The sequence below is a fragment of the Xenopus laevis genome, chromosome 4S (genome assembly GCF_017654675.1).
Source record: "Xenopus laevis strain J_2021 chromosome 4S, Xenopus_laevis_v10.1, whole genome shotgun sequence".
Taxonomy (NCBI): Eukaryota; Metazoa; Chordata; class Amphibia; order Anura; family Pipidae; genus Xenopus; species Xenopus laevis.
Genome location: NC_054378.1, coordinates 117,068,836 through 117,085,108, shown reverse-complemented (window position 1 = coordinate 117,085,108; position 16,273 = coordinate 117,068,836). Strand labels below are relative to the sequence as shown.

At 42.9% G+C, this 16,273-nt stretch overlaps 1 protein-coding gene across 3 annotated transcripts; it reads left to right on the top strand.

Annotated features, from left to right (window-relative positions):
• ccdc71.S (coiled-coil domain containing 71 S homeolog) lies at positions 1-15,763 on the top strand. 3 transcript variants are annotated; one of them, XM_018259541.2, is made up of 2 exons: positions 1-31; positions 13,813-15,763. In XM_018259541.2, the coding sequence occupies exon 2, from the start codon at positions 13,871-13,873 to the stop codon at positions 15,014-15,016; it is 1,146 nt and encodes a 381-aa protein (XP_018115030.1). In that variant the 5' UTR covers positions 1-31; positions 13,813-13,870; the 3' UTR covers positions 15,017-15,763.
• Positions 15,764-16,273: the final 510 nt, after the last annotated feature.

Sequence of the window (16,273 nt, the reverse complement as noted above, 5' to 3'; positions counted from 1 at the left end):
CATCAAGCATGATGAACAAGACGGCAAGACGGTAGGCACCTTACAATATTCTATCTCTAATATCAATATGCACAACGATTCTACGTTTTTTTTAGTCCCCTGGGCAGTTGGTCACTAAATCTGTTTTTACAAAGCAGAGCGAAAACAAATCTTATATTTTTTAATCTACTTGGCTTAGTTTTACCCTTAGGTGGCTCATTTACAAACCACATTTTACCACTAGTGAAGAGAAGACCCTGCCGTGGGCATCCCAAGAAGATATGGTGGTTGGACCTATGATCTCAACACACCTAATTGACAGTCATACTGTAGCATTTTACAGACAAATGTAACAGAAACAACAAATTATTTGCTCCTATGAAAATGTAAAAGAAAAAGTCTGGCATAAAACCCATCATTTGGTATATAGAACAATGAATCATTAACATGAAGTCTTTTGGGAAATATAATTGTATGAGACTGGTCAGTAGAATGGTCATGCATGTTAAGACGTCAGTTGGGAACCAGTAAGCAACATCTCCCTTTACCATTATCATTCTATTCTTTTTTTTGTTCTGACTGTACATTAACATTTATTTTTTATTTTTGCCAGTGACCAATATTCATTCCAATATACAATCATTCCTTGGACACTTGCATGTTGCATGCTGAAACCTTGTGCTTACTGACAATATAGATATGTCTATGGACTGCTTTAGAATAGCCCATCTTCCATTTCCAAGAATGTAAGTAAGAAGGATGTTAACAAGTAAGTTAACAAATATAGTAGAAGTTTTCTTAAAAAAGTAAGCCATATATATGCCTCTGGCTATTAAATTTGTATTGATCCAGATCCAAAAATGATAGAATAACCTTTCGCCATTTGTTCAGATCTTAGTAAATTCCGATTAGAAGAAAGGAGGTTCCAATGTTCAGAAAGGGTTTGTTAGAATGAGAGCTGTGAAGTTGTGAAATGCTTTCCCTGGCAGATACATTAGATAGGTCAAAGTCAAAAGATAGCAGCACTCCCATCTTGTAAAGATAAAACAACCTTTATTATTTCATGCGGCAATTCCAACAACGTTTCAGACCATCCAGGTCCTTTCTCAAGCTGACAAAGATACATTTGATAGCTTTATGAAAAAGGTGGTATGGCTTTTTTGCAATAGGCACAGGGTGATGGAAGATAGCTCATAGTACAAGTTGATCCAGGGACTGGTCCGACAGCGATCTAGTAGAAAGGGAAGTATGTATTCCCCCTCTGAGGTAAATTGGAGAGGCTTCAAACTGTGTTTTTTGCCTTCCTCTGGATCAACTAGCAGTTAGGCAGGTTATATATATATAGACATATAAGATTGAACTCAAGGGATGTGTGTCTTTACTCAACCTCAGTTACTATGTTACTGTGCAAATCTGTATATTTGGGATCTACATAACTTTCATTATAAGCTTTAAGGTGGCCACCATGCAGTGGGGGACTGGGACACCAGAGGCCCACCTAAAAACCTTAGATCAGGGGCCCACCCTTAGACCAGGAGCCCACTCTCAGTACTATTTTCTTTCTCTCCTCCTCACTCAACCTCTATTCCTCTAGTCTCTTTTCTTTACATACTATAATCTATTATTGCATCTATTGAGCCTCTTTGTTAAGGAAATAAGGAATGGCCATGAAATAGGCCAAATGTTTAAAAGCAGTGCTGCACTTTTCAAAAGAGCCAGGCCCCCCTTAAAGGAGAGTGATAATCCCGGGCCCCGGAGCGCTCCCGTCTGGCCTGTCCCCAATGGCGCGCACTTCAATCCTTCCTCCAGACCCCATCGTGCGATATAAAAAAAAACGTAGCCAGCGCACTGCGCCCCAGGCCCCCCAGTCCGACCCTGTGGGAACAGTCCACACTGCATTCTGGGTAGGAAGGGAAGACAGAGCTTGGGTGCAGTGGGTGGGGCCTGGAAGTGGCAGCAAATGAAAAAGAAAAAGGGAATCAATCCTGGGTTGGGAATTTATATTTGTTTGTTTCCCACACAGTTCCAGTATCTGCCGCTGGTAATAGCCACATACAGACAGGCACAGGGGGAACTGCAGACAAGAGACTGGCAGAGCGAGATGGAAATGCGCGATTTGTGGGTTCCAGGGGGGGCGGGGCTTTCCAGGGAGTCGGTAGGGTTTTGACAAATTTGGCCTTGGCTGGGGTGGATCAGGGGTGTCGCCAGGGGAGTGGGCGGAATCCGGGGTGGGGCCTGGTGGGCAGGGTCCGAAAAAGGTTTTGTACGGGGGCCCGTGATTTCTGATGGCGGCCCTGCCTGGGCCCACCAGGAGTTTTCCTGGTATCCAGTCTAACACTGCCACCATGGATGATAAGAAAGAAAGCACCATGAAGGAGGCTGGTTTCAGACTGATAACATCTAATACCCCTTCTAAGCACATGAATGGGGAAGATGTGTTTTGAATCATTAATAGACAGTATCTAATTAGTCGTCCAGCAGATTAATTGGTTGGACAACTACTATGTTGTCAGCTTTGCTGAGATTTGCTGAGAGAACACTATACTTCTATTTAGTTGGGTGGAAAAGAAAATATCAGTAACGTGACAAATGGATTTGTCCCAGTACAAAATGTCTGTAATCAAGGGGCATTTAAAAGGACAAAAAAAAGAATAAACTCTATTTGTTGGCATAGTACAATTACCATGAAGAGGCATATTAAGCTGAGCATGAGATACTGGCAGGCAGTCACGATTGCTCTCATTGTGTAGGCAAAGAAGACATTTAAATATTCAAATGACCAATGATCATGAAGCAGCGAGGAGAGCACATATGCAAATAATCCCATTTCACAACAGGTTTTATCAGCCCTGTATATAAATAGCATGTGTTCATCACAGTCTTACAGCTCTGGCTGGAATAAGAAATATTTATGGAACAGGAAATACCTCCCAAGGCCGTTTATTTAGATATGTGAGGTAAATCACCTGAAGTCTTTGAGAAAATATATGGGATTATTTAGAAAACCAGCCTGCTTACAACTGTGATGATTTTCCCTATGACAGAAATAACAGCAGGGTGTAATCTGATTTCCAGGCATGCATATAGAAATGCTCGGTGTTTAAAAGTCCTAATAGACTAAATCATTTGCTTTATTGCCTGGTATCTCTGCGGAGCAGCAATGAAATGTATTCTAATTGGCTGCAAGATCTCCGGAAAGTAACCTTTTAGCCTATATGGATGATAACCTTTATATAATTGGCTTCAGAGAAGAGATTGTATAAAAATACAAAGGTGTCAACAGTCTGAGGGAGTATTTGGGGGAGTCTGGGGTAAGTGCACTGAACTCTGTCTTATCTGTTTTTTTCTGTCCATGGGGAAACTTCAGCATCTGTGTTAATGTACTGCATCTGTGTTCATACACTCATCCAAACACAAAGCATCTGCTTCTAAGGATCCTTGAGGGGTTTATTTCAACAGATCTCAGTCGGTCTGTACAAGCTGAAACTCTTATCTGCCAATGCTTGTCCTTGGTATATGGATGGGGCATTAGATGTCCCTGAAGGAAACAGTTAATCCATTGCCAACTACCAGGGCCAGATTTATATAGCGGGCACCCCTAGGCCTGCTGCCATTCATCCCTCCGTCCCCACCCCTTCATTTGTACACATGCTCACATTTACATCATCGGGTCTGGAGCACTGGGGAAATGTAGAAAACTATAGTATCTTCTGCCCATATCCAGTCCTTTCGAACCAATGTGGATGTGATTGGGCAGCATGTGGCCCCCTAAAATCATGCCACCCTTTGTGGCCTTTCCAAAAACCGGGGCCTGCCAACTACAAGTACATCCTAATCTGTCATTTTTCAGAATTTCACAACAGAAATTGCATTGAAGACCTCTTGCAGTAGTGTGGTACAAACAAGTTGAGAAGTTTCATCGCCGGCACAGAACGCTTGCAAAGTTGCACTAGCGTTACTACGGCAGGCATAGCGAAGTTGCATTAGCGTTAGATAATTTGCAAATGGCGGGAAGTTAAATTTCAATGGACGTATATGTTGCAGCAAATACATTACACTACACAAGCCCAGGGAACCTTAAAGGGATACTGTCATGGGAAAAAATTTTTTTTTCAAAATGAATCAGTTAATAGTGCTGTTCCAGCAGAATTTTGCGCTGAAATCCATTTCTCAAAAGAGCAAACAGATTTTTTTATATTTAATTTTAAAATCTGACATGGGGCTAGACATTTTGTCAATTTCCCAGCTGCCCCAAGTCATGTGACGTGTGCCTGCACTTCAGGAGAGAAATGCTTTCTGGCAGGCTGCTGTTTTTCCTTCTCAATGTAACTGAATGTGTCTCAGTGGGACATGGGTTTTTACTATTGAGTGCTGTTTTTAGATCTACCAGGCAGCTGTTATCTTGTGTTAGGGAGCTGTTATCTGGTTACCTTCCCATTGTTCTTTTGTTTGGCTGCTGGGGGGAAAAAGGGAGGGGGGTGATATCACTCCAACTTGCAGTACAGCAGTAAAGAGTGATTGAAGTTTATCAGAGCACAAGTCACATGACTTGGGGCAGCTGGGAAATTGACAATATGTCTAGCCCCATGTCAGATTTCAAAATTGAATATAAAAAAATCTGTTTGCTCTTTTGAGAAATGGATTTCAGTGCAGAATTCTGCTGGAGCAGCACTATTAACTGATTCATTTTGGAAAAAAAATGTTTTCCCATGACAGTATCCCTTTAATAAAAGAAGATAGAGTTGTTATAATGCCCTACACATGAGCCCACAGTATAGTTTAGGTGCCATATGTTATAAAATGTAGGGGGGAAGGAAGGTACAAAAAGTACAATCTTTTTCAGCCTATCACCTGTAAAAAGGAAAAGACGCCAGCGTTTTTTGGGACTAAGAAAAAATGTCAGCTTTTTTTTGAGGAACTCCTATCTAATCTATTGCACTTTGCCTGGTCTGAGGTGGTGAAGGCAAGTCTGGCATTGGAGGTAATGTTCAGTAAAAACAAAAGAGTAGTGTTCATATCGTACAATATGTGAATTCCAAAAAACAAAAAACTGACCTGTCAGTAGATAATTTTAACGTTTTTGTCACCAACGTTACACGTTATCTGGCAATACATGGGTCACCGCTATTTAGAAAAATTTATCGTATCTGCAGTTCTTTTCATACTGGGTCCACACCAATGGAACCTGGAACAGAAAGGTGGGTGAAGCAGTGGAGGTGGCAGTTTTAATTCTCAAAGCTCCTACCCTCTCACTCTATCTGTCATCGCTCCCCTAAAACCAGTGATAATTACAGTAAAACCTCTTAACTAGCAAGACTCAAGTAATCCAGATAATGTGACTCCCACTGAGTCACCATAGACCAACTGCATTTAATGTTTGTGTGGAGCCCAGAGGTGACAGTAGACGTCTCTTACACGAAGCAGAAGAACACCTGCCAACACTGGTCTTCACCAATGCCCTTGCAGTGGTATCAGCTGGGAACCCACTCGCTTCAGAGGTCAACCAGCGAAAGCATGATACAAACAAGGGTGAGGCTAAATTGTAGTTGGGGACTGGCAAGAGCTTGAGTTTGGTGGCAAAATGGAGGTGAAAAATAGAGGCAGGAGTCGATAAAACCAGAACCTCACAGCACAGCAGGCTTGAAAAGAATCTAGGGGCATCAAAAGCCGGTAAAGATGGCCGAAACAGGTTTTAAAAGGAGCCAATATTAAAGTCGCATTTAAACAAAAGGCAAAGTATGCACACTGCAGTGTCAAAATGTGCATCGTGCTCGTAACGTTGTGCCCCTGGAGGACCGGAAGTGTGCGCTTGCCCATATGGATGCAGGGTAGTGATGTACGTGTCAAGAAAAACTCAACCTGCACCCGATAAGTGCCCGCCCACATCCATCTTCCCCCTCCATTTATAGACGTGCACCAAGCCCGTTGATGATGTCACAGGCAAGGCAGGGCAGGCGCACATCTATAAAAGGTCGCAAAGGTCGTGGGCAGGGAGAGCAGGCAGAAGACCTCAACCACTAGGAAGTGGTGTTCCGAGTTCAGCCCAAACCTACTAGACCCGCGGGTATCAGACTGGCACATACATCACTACTGCAGGGGGCGTACAGCTTACACTTCCTTTATGACACAATTGTCAGCCCTTGGGCCAAATAATAAGCCTATTCTAATTTGACTCAGATCTGCTCTTTGGTAACCGTGTTTACAGACCGGATGTTAATAGCGCATGCACTCGCCTGGCCAGGCCCGGACTGGCAATCTGTGGGTTCTGGTATTTTTTTCCAGAAAAGGTGGCAACCCTAACTGTGACTAATACAAAAACATTTAGGGGCAAATTTACTTAAGGTCGAATATCAAGGGTAAATTAACCTTCGATATTCGACTGCCGAATTGAAATCCTTCAACTTGAAATATTGAAGTCGAAGGATTTACCGCAATTCGTTCGATCGAACGAAAAATCGTTTGATTGAACGATTAAATCCTTCGAATCGTTCGATTCGAAGGATTTTAATCCATCGATCAAACAATATTTCTTTGACCAAAAAAAGATAGCAAAGCCTATGGGGACCTTCCCCATAGGCTAACATTGACTTCGGTAGGTTTTAGGTGGCAAACTAGGGGGTCGAAGTTTTTTTTTGAAGAGACAGTACTTCGACTATCGAATGGTCGAACGATTTTTAGTTCGAATTGTTCGATTCGAAGTCGCAGTCGAAGGTCGAAGTAGACCATTCGATGGTCGAAGTAGCCAAAAAAAAACATTCGAAATTCGACGTTTTTTCTTCTATTCCTTCACTCAAGTAAATGGGCCCCTCAGTGTGGCTTTCTCTGCTCACAGAACTGGATCTATGAAATCTAATGGATCTAAAGAAGCTCATAAAATCCAGTCAGCAACATCCCTGATTCTGGGTGACAAAGCAAGAGAATTCCCCCTCACACAGGCCAGGAGGCCACTGGCTGGTGACAGAAGGAGTGGAATTGTGAAGTGAATGTAAAGTGTTTGGGAAGAGTTGCTTTCCAGCATGGCCGGCTGCTCCCCAACACCAGAACAGAGAGAAGAATGTAAGTGTCAGACTAAGCACTAGAGGGCGCCCCCAGACCCCGCGGCCTCTGCGCCTATAACTAGCGGGGACGACGTTACTAGCCATAGACAAGTGGGGGCGCTAGACATTCGGACGAAAGCGAGGCGCCACTTCCGGTGCACAGTGGGGCGGCCATTTTTTGGTTTATTTTTTTTAATTTTTTTTTTTTTTGGAGCGTCGGAGGGCGAGCCCGATAGTGACCTGGGGCGTGAGCTCAGAGCAGGGGGTAAAACGTGAGGAGACACGTCAGTAGCCGCCAGAAATCCGTGCGCGCGGTCGGGCGGAGATTAGACGCAGCGGACCCCGTGCAGGTAGGAGATCGCCGCGACCTGCCCGCACCTCTCGGGGGGACTCCCAGGGCCCCAAATGGGAGGGGGAAATGTGGCAGAGTTAGCGGCTGCTGGGGGGACGGTAGCGCTCGCACGTGCGTCATGATGCGACTGTCTGACTGCTACTTGGCTTCTTAGTCACAGCTATTTGTTTATACACACTGGGGAGGGTGGGTCGTAAAGTGCGTGAGTCTTCACGAAAAACCTGTTTAGGCAGAGGAGCCTTTGCCTGACAGGAAAGTTTTATGGAATTACACATTTATCAAACCTGCTGTTGTGGGTGGATGAGGTGATAGTGTCCAATACACTACTGGGCAACCCTGAGCACTATCACCCAGCCTAGTCCTGGATTCCTGATCCTTATACATCACATAAATTGCTTCCCTTGTGCTAAATGAATTGTTCATTCTAAACTGAGACTGAGGTTTCATGGAGCTCCAAGCCATGTCCGTGCCACATAGAACTAAGAAACCAACGAGAAAAGATCTGTCCGTTATCCTGAAACCCGTTATTCAGAAAGCTCCGAATTCGGGTAAAGTCGTCTCCCATAGACTCCATCTTAACCAAATAATCGAAACCTTTTATAAAATAATTCCCTTTTTCTTTAAGGGCAGAGACACACGCACAGATTCGGGGAGATTAGTCGCCTGGCGATAAATCTCCTCTTCTTCGGGGCGACTAATCTCCCTGAACTGCCTCCCGCCGCTTAGAATATAAATCGCCGACGGGATGGTACCCGGAGCGCTTCGTTTTTCGAAGTCACCCGAAGTTTCTTCGTAAGGCAACTTTGGGGCGACTTCGGAAAAACGAAGCACACCAGTTGCCATCCCGCCGGCGATTTATATTCTAGCCGCAGGGAGGCAGTTTGAGAAGATTAGTTGCCCTGAAGAAGAGGATTTGTCGCTGGATGACTAATCTCACTGAATCTGAGCGTGTGTCTCTGCTCTAATAATAAAACAGTAGCTTGTACTTGATCCAAACTAAGATTTAATTAATCCTTATTGGATTAACCAGCCTATTGGGGTTATTTAATGTATATATGATTTTCTAGAAGACTTAGGGGTTGTTTACCGCTAAATTAACTTTAAGTATGATGTAGAGAGTGATATTCTGAGACAATTTGCCAAATCATCAGTATCTGAATCCTTCTGAAAAAGGCAGAATCCCGAATCGAACCTGGATTCAGTGCATCCCTAGTAGCCTTAAGATGGCCATAGACTCAAAGATCCACTCTTTTGGCGACATCGCCAAATGAGCAGATCTTTCCCCGATATGCCACTAACGGCATGGCTATATCGGGGGTAATCCGAACGTTCGGCCATATGGCCGAACGATCGAATTACAATACACCAAGGGGCTCCGACGGGTCGGTCGGTTATAAATCAAACCTTCCCGATCGATATTGTGGCCAGATATCGATCGGGAAGACCCGTCGGAAGCCCCCATACACGGGCAGATAAGCTGTCAAATTGGTCCAAATGCTTTATCTGCCCGTGTATGGCCTCCTTTACAGAGCATTTGCTTTTTAGATGGGATCAGTGACCCCCCCCCATTTGAAAACTGGAAAAAGTCATAAGAAGGCAAATAATTCATAAACTATAAAAAAAAAATATATTTACACCAATTAAAAAGTGACTTAGATTTGGCCATTCTATAACATACTAAAAGTTAACTTTAAGGCGAACCACCACTTTAAGGTATGAAGGAGCTGTGCCTGCACGCTAGCCAAGGGCACCTATACGTACTATGTTACCAATGAACGGACAGAGGCATTTCTATTACCCCCTCACAATTAAGGTGGCCATACACATAGAGATTCGCTCGTTTGGCGTTTTCTCCAAATGAGAAGATCTCTCCCAGATATGCCCACATTGAGGTGGGCGACATTGTGCGCATCCGATCGTGTGCCCAACAATCGGATTATAATGCAGGCAATATAGGTGGTTGGATCGTGGGACCGCATCAACGAACAGATTGGGATGGGTGCCTGCTGGCCAGTTGGAAGGACCTACTGGTAAATAAAGCATGAGAGAGATTATTATATGATCCCCTAACACATTGCTATCCTACTGGTGGGCCGCATCCAGCCTGTGGCCCCCCACGTCAAAGTATGATTGCTGTGTAAGCATTAAAAGTTATCCCTACTGAGATTAAATGACCCCTGCATTGTTCATACCAGTAATCACCCCTGCGTTGTTCACACCTTTAAAGGTGGCCATAGACGCACAGATGATATCGTAAGAAGGAATTTTCGTACAATATATGGTGCGTGCATAGTGGGAAAAGAGCCGACCGATATTGGCAGAAGACTTGGATATCGGTCGGCTCGTCGATCGGGCTCGACGGAAAATTTTGATCAGGTGCCTTTGAAGGCAATTGATCATCGTCCATTGTTAGTGTTAAATCGTCAGATACAGGTAGAATTCTATTGTTTCTATATGTATATCTGACGACTCAGCTCTACACACGAGTATTGAAACGAACAACCTTTCTTGGAAACATCTCTTCCAAGAAAGATCGTAATAATTGTGTCTATGGCCACCTTAAGACCCTATATTGTTTACATCTAGGGTTGCCACCTTTGTAAAAAATTTTACTGGCCAGCGGGGGGCGGGAACTAAAGGGACGGACTGTGATGCAAAAGGGGCGGAGCCATGTCGTAAAAGGGGCGGGCCACCACACGAGGGCAAGATGAGGAAGAAAAGGTAAGTTTCCACCCGAGAGCAAGGCCTTTTGTTAAGGGTATTACAAATTACCAGCAGCTACATTGCCGGCAAATCTGTAATACCGGCCCTGGCAGGTGTTTTACCGGCGAGGCCGGTAAAATACCGGCCGGGTGGCAACCCTAAGTAAATCTCACTCACAAAGGGAGTGTCTGCATTGTTCATCTGTTTACACCTCTACTTTTCCTGCCATATGTGTACCTTGTTCTGCCTCTCTGCCATGTCTGTGTGTTAGTTATGTACGGGTCGAGAAAAACTCAACCCGGACCCGTGTGCCCTCGATCTGCGCCCGCCCGCACTTGGCTTCCCCTTTCCTTTTATAGGTGTGCGCCTATAGAACCAGAAGCCAGCAGTGTAAGGTTGCATGCGGAGAGAGCAGGCAGAAGAACTCAACCTGAACCGCCTGTGACCCGCAAATGGGTAAACCTTCGGATATCGGGCTGGCCTGCACATCACTACTGTGTGTGCCATACTCTGTCTGCCCTATGCCCCCGTGTGCCGTCCCCCAAGGGGAAGGAGCCATATGTATTTAAGGGCATGTCTTATTATGACCAATCATTTGTTTTTTTTTGGTGTGTTACTACCATTAATATGGATACGATCTTAAACGTTCTTGTGATAACATGGGTGTGGTTTAAAGTGGGTTTGTTTTAAAAACTGGAAGTGGTCAACACAGGCTTCCATTATCAGCCCTATGGGCGTCGCCCAGAAAAATTCGGGGCCCTTAGTACCACAGCAGTTGGACAGCACTGCCCTAATATATTTATATATTGTAATCATACCCCCCAAGCGCCTCTTTTCCAGCGTGAACATCCCCAACTTGGCCAGTTTTTCCTCATAGCTTAGATTTTCCATACCTTTTACCAGCTTAGTTGCCCTTCTCTGGACCCTCTAATTCAATTAAAAATCCTCTCACGTGGCAAGGTTTATCAGGGTATTGCCAGCTTTAGATTGTGACTATGAGGAAGAAGTTAGAATGTGAACTCCACAGGAGTTGAGTTGTGAGTGAATGATGAACAGTAACTTGTGGGCCCTATAGATTAAGTATAGTATAGTAGAATTATAATGATTATTTGGTTGCAACGTTTCCACTTACCCTAGCTACCAGGTGAGTGTTTGAATGATGGACTGAAATGTGAGGTTCCTGAACAGGTAAGATTAGTATTAGAAAAAAAGCTAATAAATTAAAGTCAAGTATCCGAATCAACTTGCAGATAATCGTTATTGGCCTTGAAATAAATCTGTCTTTTGGTTGCTGCGTTTTGACAGTCTGATTTTGACTATCCTATCTCAGGAGGCAGACTAAATACTTCAAATATGAAATGGCTGGTTGCAGACTGACTCAAATAGCACTTCATCATGAGATGAATTACTGACTTAAGTGCCAAGTGTATTAAAGGAACACTATACCCCCCTAACAATGTAGGTCTCTATACAAAGATATTGCATAAAACAGCTCATATGTGAAACCCTGCTTCATGTAAATAAGCATTTTCATAATAATATACTTTTTAGTAGTACAGTATGTGCCATTGGGTAATCAAAAATAGAAAATTGGCATTTTAAAAAATAAGGGCCGATCTCTGGGATCGTACGATTCACACTGCACACAAACATACCAAACAAACTATACTTCTTAGGTCACATTAGCCAATTACCAGACAGAGTTGTGTCTTTTGCTTCCACACTTCTTCCTGTTACAGTTAGAGCTGCAGTATTTCTGGTCAGGTAATCTCTGAGGCAACACACAGACCATCACAAAATGGTTGGTCAAGGCAAGAGATGTAAAAGGACAAGATTTACTTAAATATATATTCCAGTTTGATAAGATTGTTTAATATGCCACTTAATATGATATAAACTCTATTGCTTAAGTATTCATTTTGGGGGTATAGATTTCCTTTAAGGTGGCCATAAAGGGGCAGATTTAAACTGCCAATTTGGCATCTTATCTGCTTGTTTATGGGGTTGAATTTTTCCTGCAATCGAGGGGCTGATGCGGTCCTCGTCGAGTCTGCACCCATTCCCACCGCTGTAATCCGATCAATTGGCCCTAGGGTGCTGAGGGAGATGGATGGGTTGCAGAAGTTGTGTGAGAGTAAACTGGCTGGTGGGGCCCAAGTCCAAGTAGTATTGCCTTGCGCTGTAATTCAAGTGGCAAGGTTTTGATTCAACCTGCTCTTAAAATGCATCAACCCATTGGAGCAGGGTTCATTTACAATTGCAAAATGTGTTTTGCTACATCCAGTTTGCTCACTGATCTGGTATTTTGTTCTAAAGCCGGCGATCAGATATCTGTAAGGGACTATGTGGACCTGCTGGGCTGGGACTCCATCAAAGGCCCATGTAGTCTTTACCAAATGAGATATACAAACCTGTCCAATAGATACTTGGATTGTCACCAACTAAGTAATGGGTTGACAAACCATCCTTTTAGTATGATACACAGCCCAAGAAATCATTATAGCGTATGTACTGTTTCCTTTCATTCGTAAAACTGTTGTGTTTGCTATGAAAATAAAACTTTAGTTTATACAAAGAAGTTGTTGTGTAGTCATGGGGGCAGCTGTTCAAGTACTGGATACACAATAGAATACAGAGGCATTCCAATGTATACTCCAGAGCAGGGGTCCCCAACCTTTTTTACCCGTGAGCCACATCCAAAAATAAAAAGAGATGGGGAGCAACACAAGCATGCAAAAAGTTCTTGGGGTGCCAAATAAGAGCTGTGATTGACGATTTGGTAGCCTCCTATATGGACTGGCAGCCTACAGGAGGTTCTGGTTGGCAGTGCATCTGATTTTTATACAACCAAAACTTGCCTGGAATTCAAAAATAAGCACCTGCTTTGAGGCCACTGAGAGCAACATCCAAGAGGTTGGTGAGCAACATGATGCTCGCGAGCTACTGGTTGGGGATCACTGCTCCAGAGCTTTATCTGTTATCTGCTGTGTATCCTGTGCCTTTTCTCCTTTTTCATCTTTGAATGGCTGCCTCCATGGTTACACATAGCTTATTTGTATTAGGGATGCACCGAATCCTCTATTTTGGATTCGGCTGAATCCTTTGCAAAAGATTTGGCCGAATACCTAACCGAATCATAATTTGCATATGCATATTAGGGGTGGGAAGGGGAAAAACATTTTTTACTTGTTTTCTGACAAAACGTCACACGATTACCCTCTTCTCCCCTAATTTGCATACGCAAATTAGTATTCCAGTTCAGCCAGGCAGAAGGTTTCGCAGAATCCAAATCCTGCTGAAAAAGGCTGAATCCCGAACCGAATCCTGGATTCGGTGCATCCCTAATTTATATAAACTATAGAAGTTTCTAAACCAAACACACCAGTTGCACCAGTGCAGCCAAATATCAATGAACAAAGTGTTATCTTTTATCTATTTAGCACTTTTTGACCATGAAACCACCATAGCAGTTTGAGATGGTGCAAAGTTTACAGAGAGGAGATTTACTGCTGCACTGGATCCATAATGGGTGTCTGAATGGAGCTGTGTTGGCTTCTGTTGTAGGCAAACCACAAAGATTTTAGAACCCTGTAGTTAATTGCTTTACTGAATATAGGCTGAAAATATGTAATCTTTATTCAAATAACCAGGTCTGATTTAATACATATTGAATCTAATACAAGTTATTGTATACTCCTGTACTATTCTTTAATTTTATGTATTTTCACCTTTCTTTTTGAGGTTTTCAAGTAAAGCTTTTACATTGTGAAACTTCAGAAGTTTCTTGCAACCTAATGCCATGAACCTTGAGGTGGTCGATATGGAGGAAAAGGCAGTCCACTCTTGGTCAAGACTTTCATCTGCAGGAAAAAGGGCTTTTGAAGAAGCCCTAAGAGTTTTCAACCCAATGTCAAAAGACTTGACGGACACTGAGACACAGTTGGTGACCTTCCTCCAAGGCCTTAGAGAGGAAGGCTTTCAAGCAACCATCTTGAGCAGCAAGGATGTATATGGTTATAATTCCACAACTGCACAGGCTCCCACTTCTGTCCCCAAATGTCCACCAAAGAATGCCTCTACAGCATCAGCACCCTCTAAAGCTCAGTCAAAGAGCACAGCAGGTAAAACATCTGGTACATCAATTGATATTTCTGTACATGCTGCTAAAGTTTCAAATAAAGAGTCTTCTAAAAGCTCTACAAATCTTTTGTTGCGATCTTTAAACCAGGAGAAGACCGATAAATCAAACGTGCCAGCCGCAACCTTTCCATCCAGTATGTATCCTGGTGTTTACCCTGCAATGAGATTGTCCGTTGTTCTTGAAGCCGTGGTTCCGTTAAGTGAAACTGCATCCTCTTTGGAGTCGAAGCTTAATCAACACTCTATAGTTGTTGCCTCGAAGGGAACAGTCTCCAAATGCACATCAGAACTTGTAGATACCAAAGCCTATCAGTGTTTGCTAAAAAATGCCACAGATCTGGAGAACCATATTTCCCCTTTAAACGGAAAACTCTTGAAAGGACCCAATGGCAAAATATTAAAAGAGAACAATGCTAGTAAAGCCTCTGGGATACTGAATGGGCATAATGTAATGAATTCTTCCAAGAACTGCAATTGTTTGGTTCAGACAAAACACAACTCTAAACTACAGAAAGATGTTTTAGGTAAAGCCCAACTTTTAGTTGGGCAGAACTTACACAGTACTACCTGCAAAAAGAGAAAACTAGCCGATGACCTTCAGGACCATCAGTCCAGTAAAAAAAATTGCTCGGCTGCTTTGGCTAAAAAAGCTACAGCTAGTAAAGAAAAACTGGATTCACTCAGATCTAAAGTCATAAAAGTGGACAAATCATTTTCTGACGATGAGCTTAGGAGAAGAGCCCAAAATATTCTCCAAGTGAACCTCTCTCCTGTTATCCGAATTCAACCCCTGTCAATCTCTTAAATTCTGTCCTTTTTGCTAAAATAACTGATTGCATTTTTTCCTTTTAAACTGTTTTTTTTTTTTTTTTTTTTTTGGAGATTGTGGTATGATCCCACAAGGGAGAAACTCTATATTTGGAATGCATTTTGTCTGTGGCAGCCCTGGCACTGTTACTCCTAAACCTACAGAACATACGGCCAGGGAAAAGGTGGTGCTGGAGCAGGGAAGGGGGAAAACGATCTGGTAACAAGTCTTTTAATCAAGTTCGTTAATACACGACTGTATGTATATTTTGTGCAATAGAAAAGAAAGGTTTGTTGAAGTATATGCACTGTGACTTTTTTTGCTTCTTTTGAATTGCAAAAATGTATTCTTCTAGGGATACTCCACTTTCAGCACTCTTGTGGATCTGCAACTCCCAGTATCTGGTTTGGGGGGGGGGGGGGAGAATGTTGAGTTGAAGTTCTGCTGTAGCTGGTTAGAATTGCTGAGTGCTGAATTTTGAATGTCCCTGGTTTTCTATCAATTTGTTTGGGGTGGGGGGGAGATTGGGTTAACTAATGTCTCCATGACCTAAGAACTGTTAGTAGCACTTTATTTTTCTGTGTATATTTAACTGTTAGATGAGTTTATTTAGCTGTCCCTGCTGTGCAATTTTGATTTTGTTTCACTGGCTACATTCTGTAAATAGAAATCACATTATTTTACTTATTTCACCTTGTGTGTAAAATGTTTAGGATCAGCATTAAAGATTGATCTTGAAATCTGCAGGGGGTGGCATATACATAGTTTTTCTCCCACCCCGCAATGTAGAATTTGACTGCCTTGTACACTCCCCTTTTCTAGTGCTTTGTGAGCACTGCCGACACCCTTGAAGCGCATTACAAAGAATAGAATGGATGCCAACGGATCTTAGGACCGCGTCAAATAGCCAATGTGGTCCTTGATCACAAGAAAAATCAAACCTGCCTGATCGATATCAGGTCGATTTTTGGCCTGATCTCGATCAGGGAAGCCCACACACGTGCAGATAAACTGCTGAATCAGTCTAAAGGACAGATATCAGCAGCTTTAATCTGCCTGTGTATGACCTCCTTAAGCAAAATATGGCACTGATCATAAACATATGCCAATTCTTTTTACTCTTTTATTCATGAAAGGCCATTTTGCTTTCCTCAAGGTATTTAATTGGAGTAATATGAAGGAAGAGACTGCTGTCCAGTTACACACGTTCTCTGATTTATCTCCTTTTACTGATTTGTTGTGCCTTCCATGAGC

Coding starts and splice junctions, on each gene's coding strand:
- ccdc71.S (XM_018259541.2), top strand. CDS start 13,871: ATGAACCTTGAGGTGGTCGATATGGAGGAAAAGGCAGTCCACTCTTGG.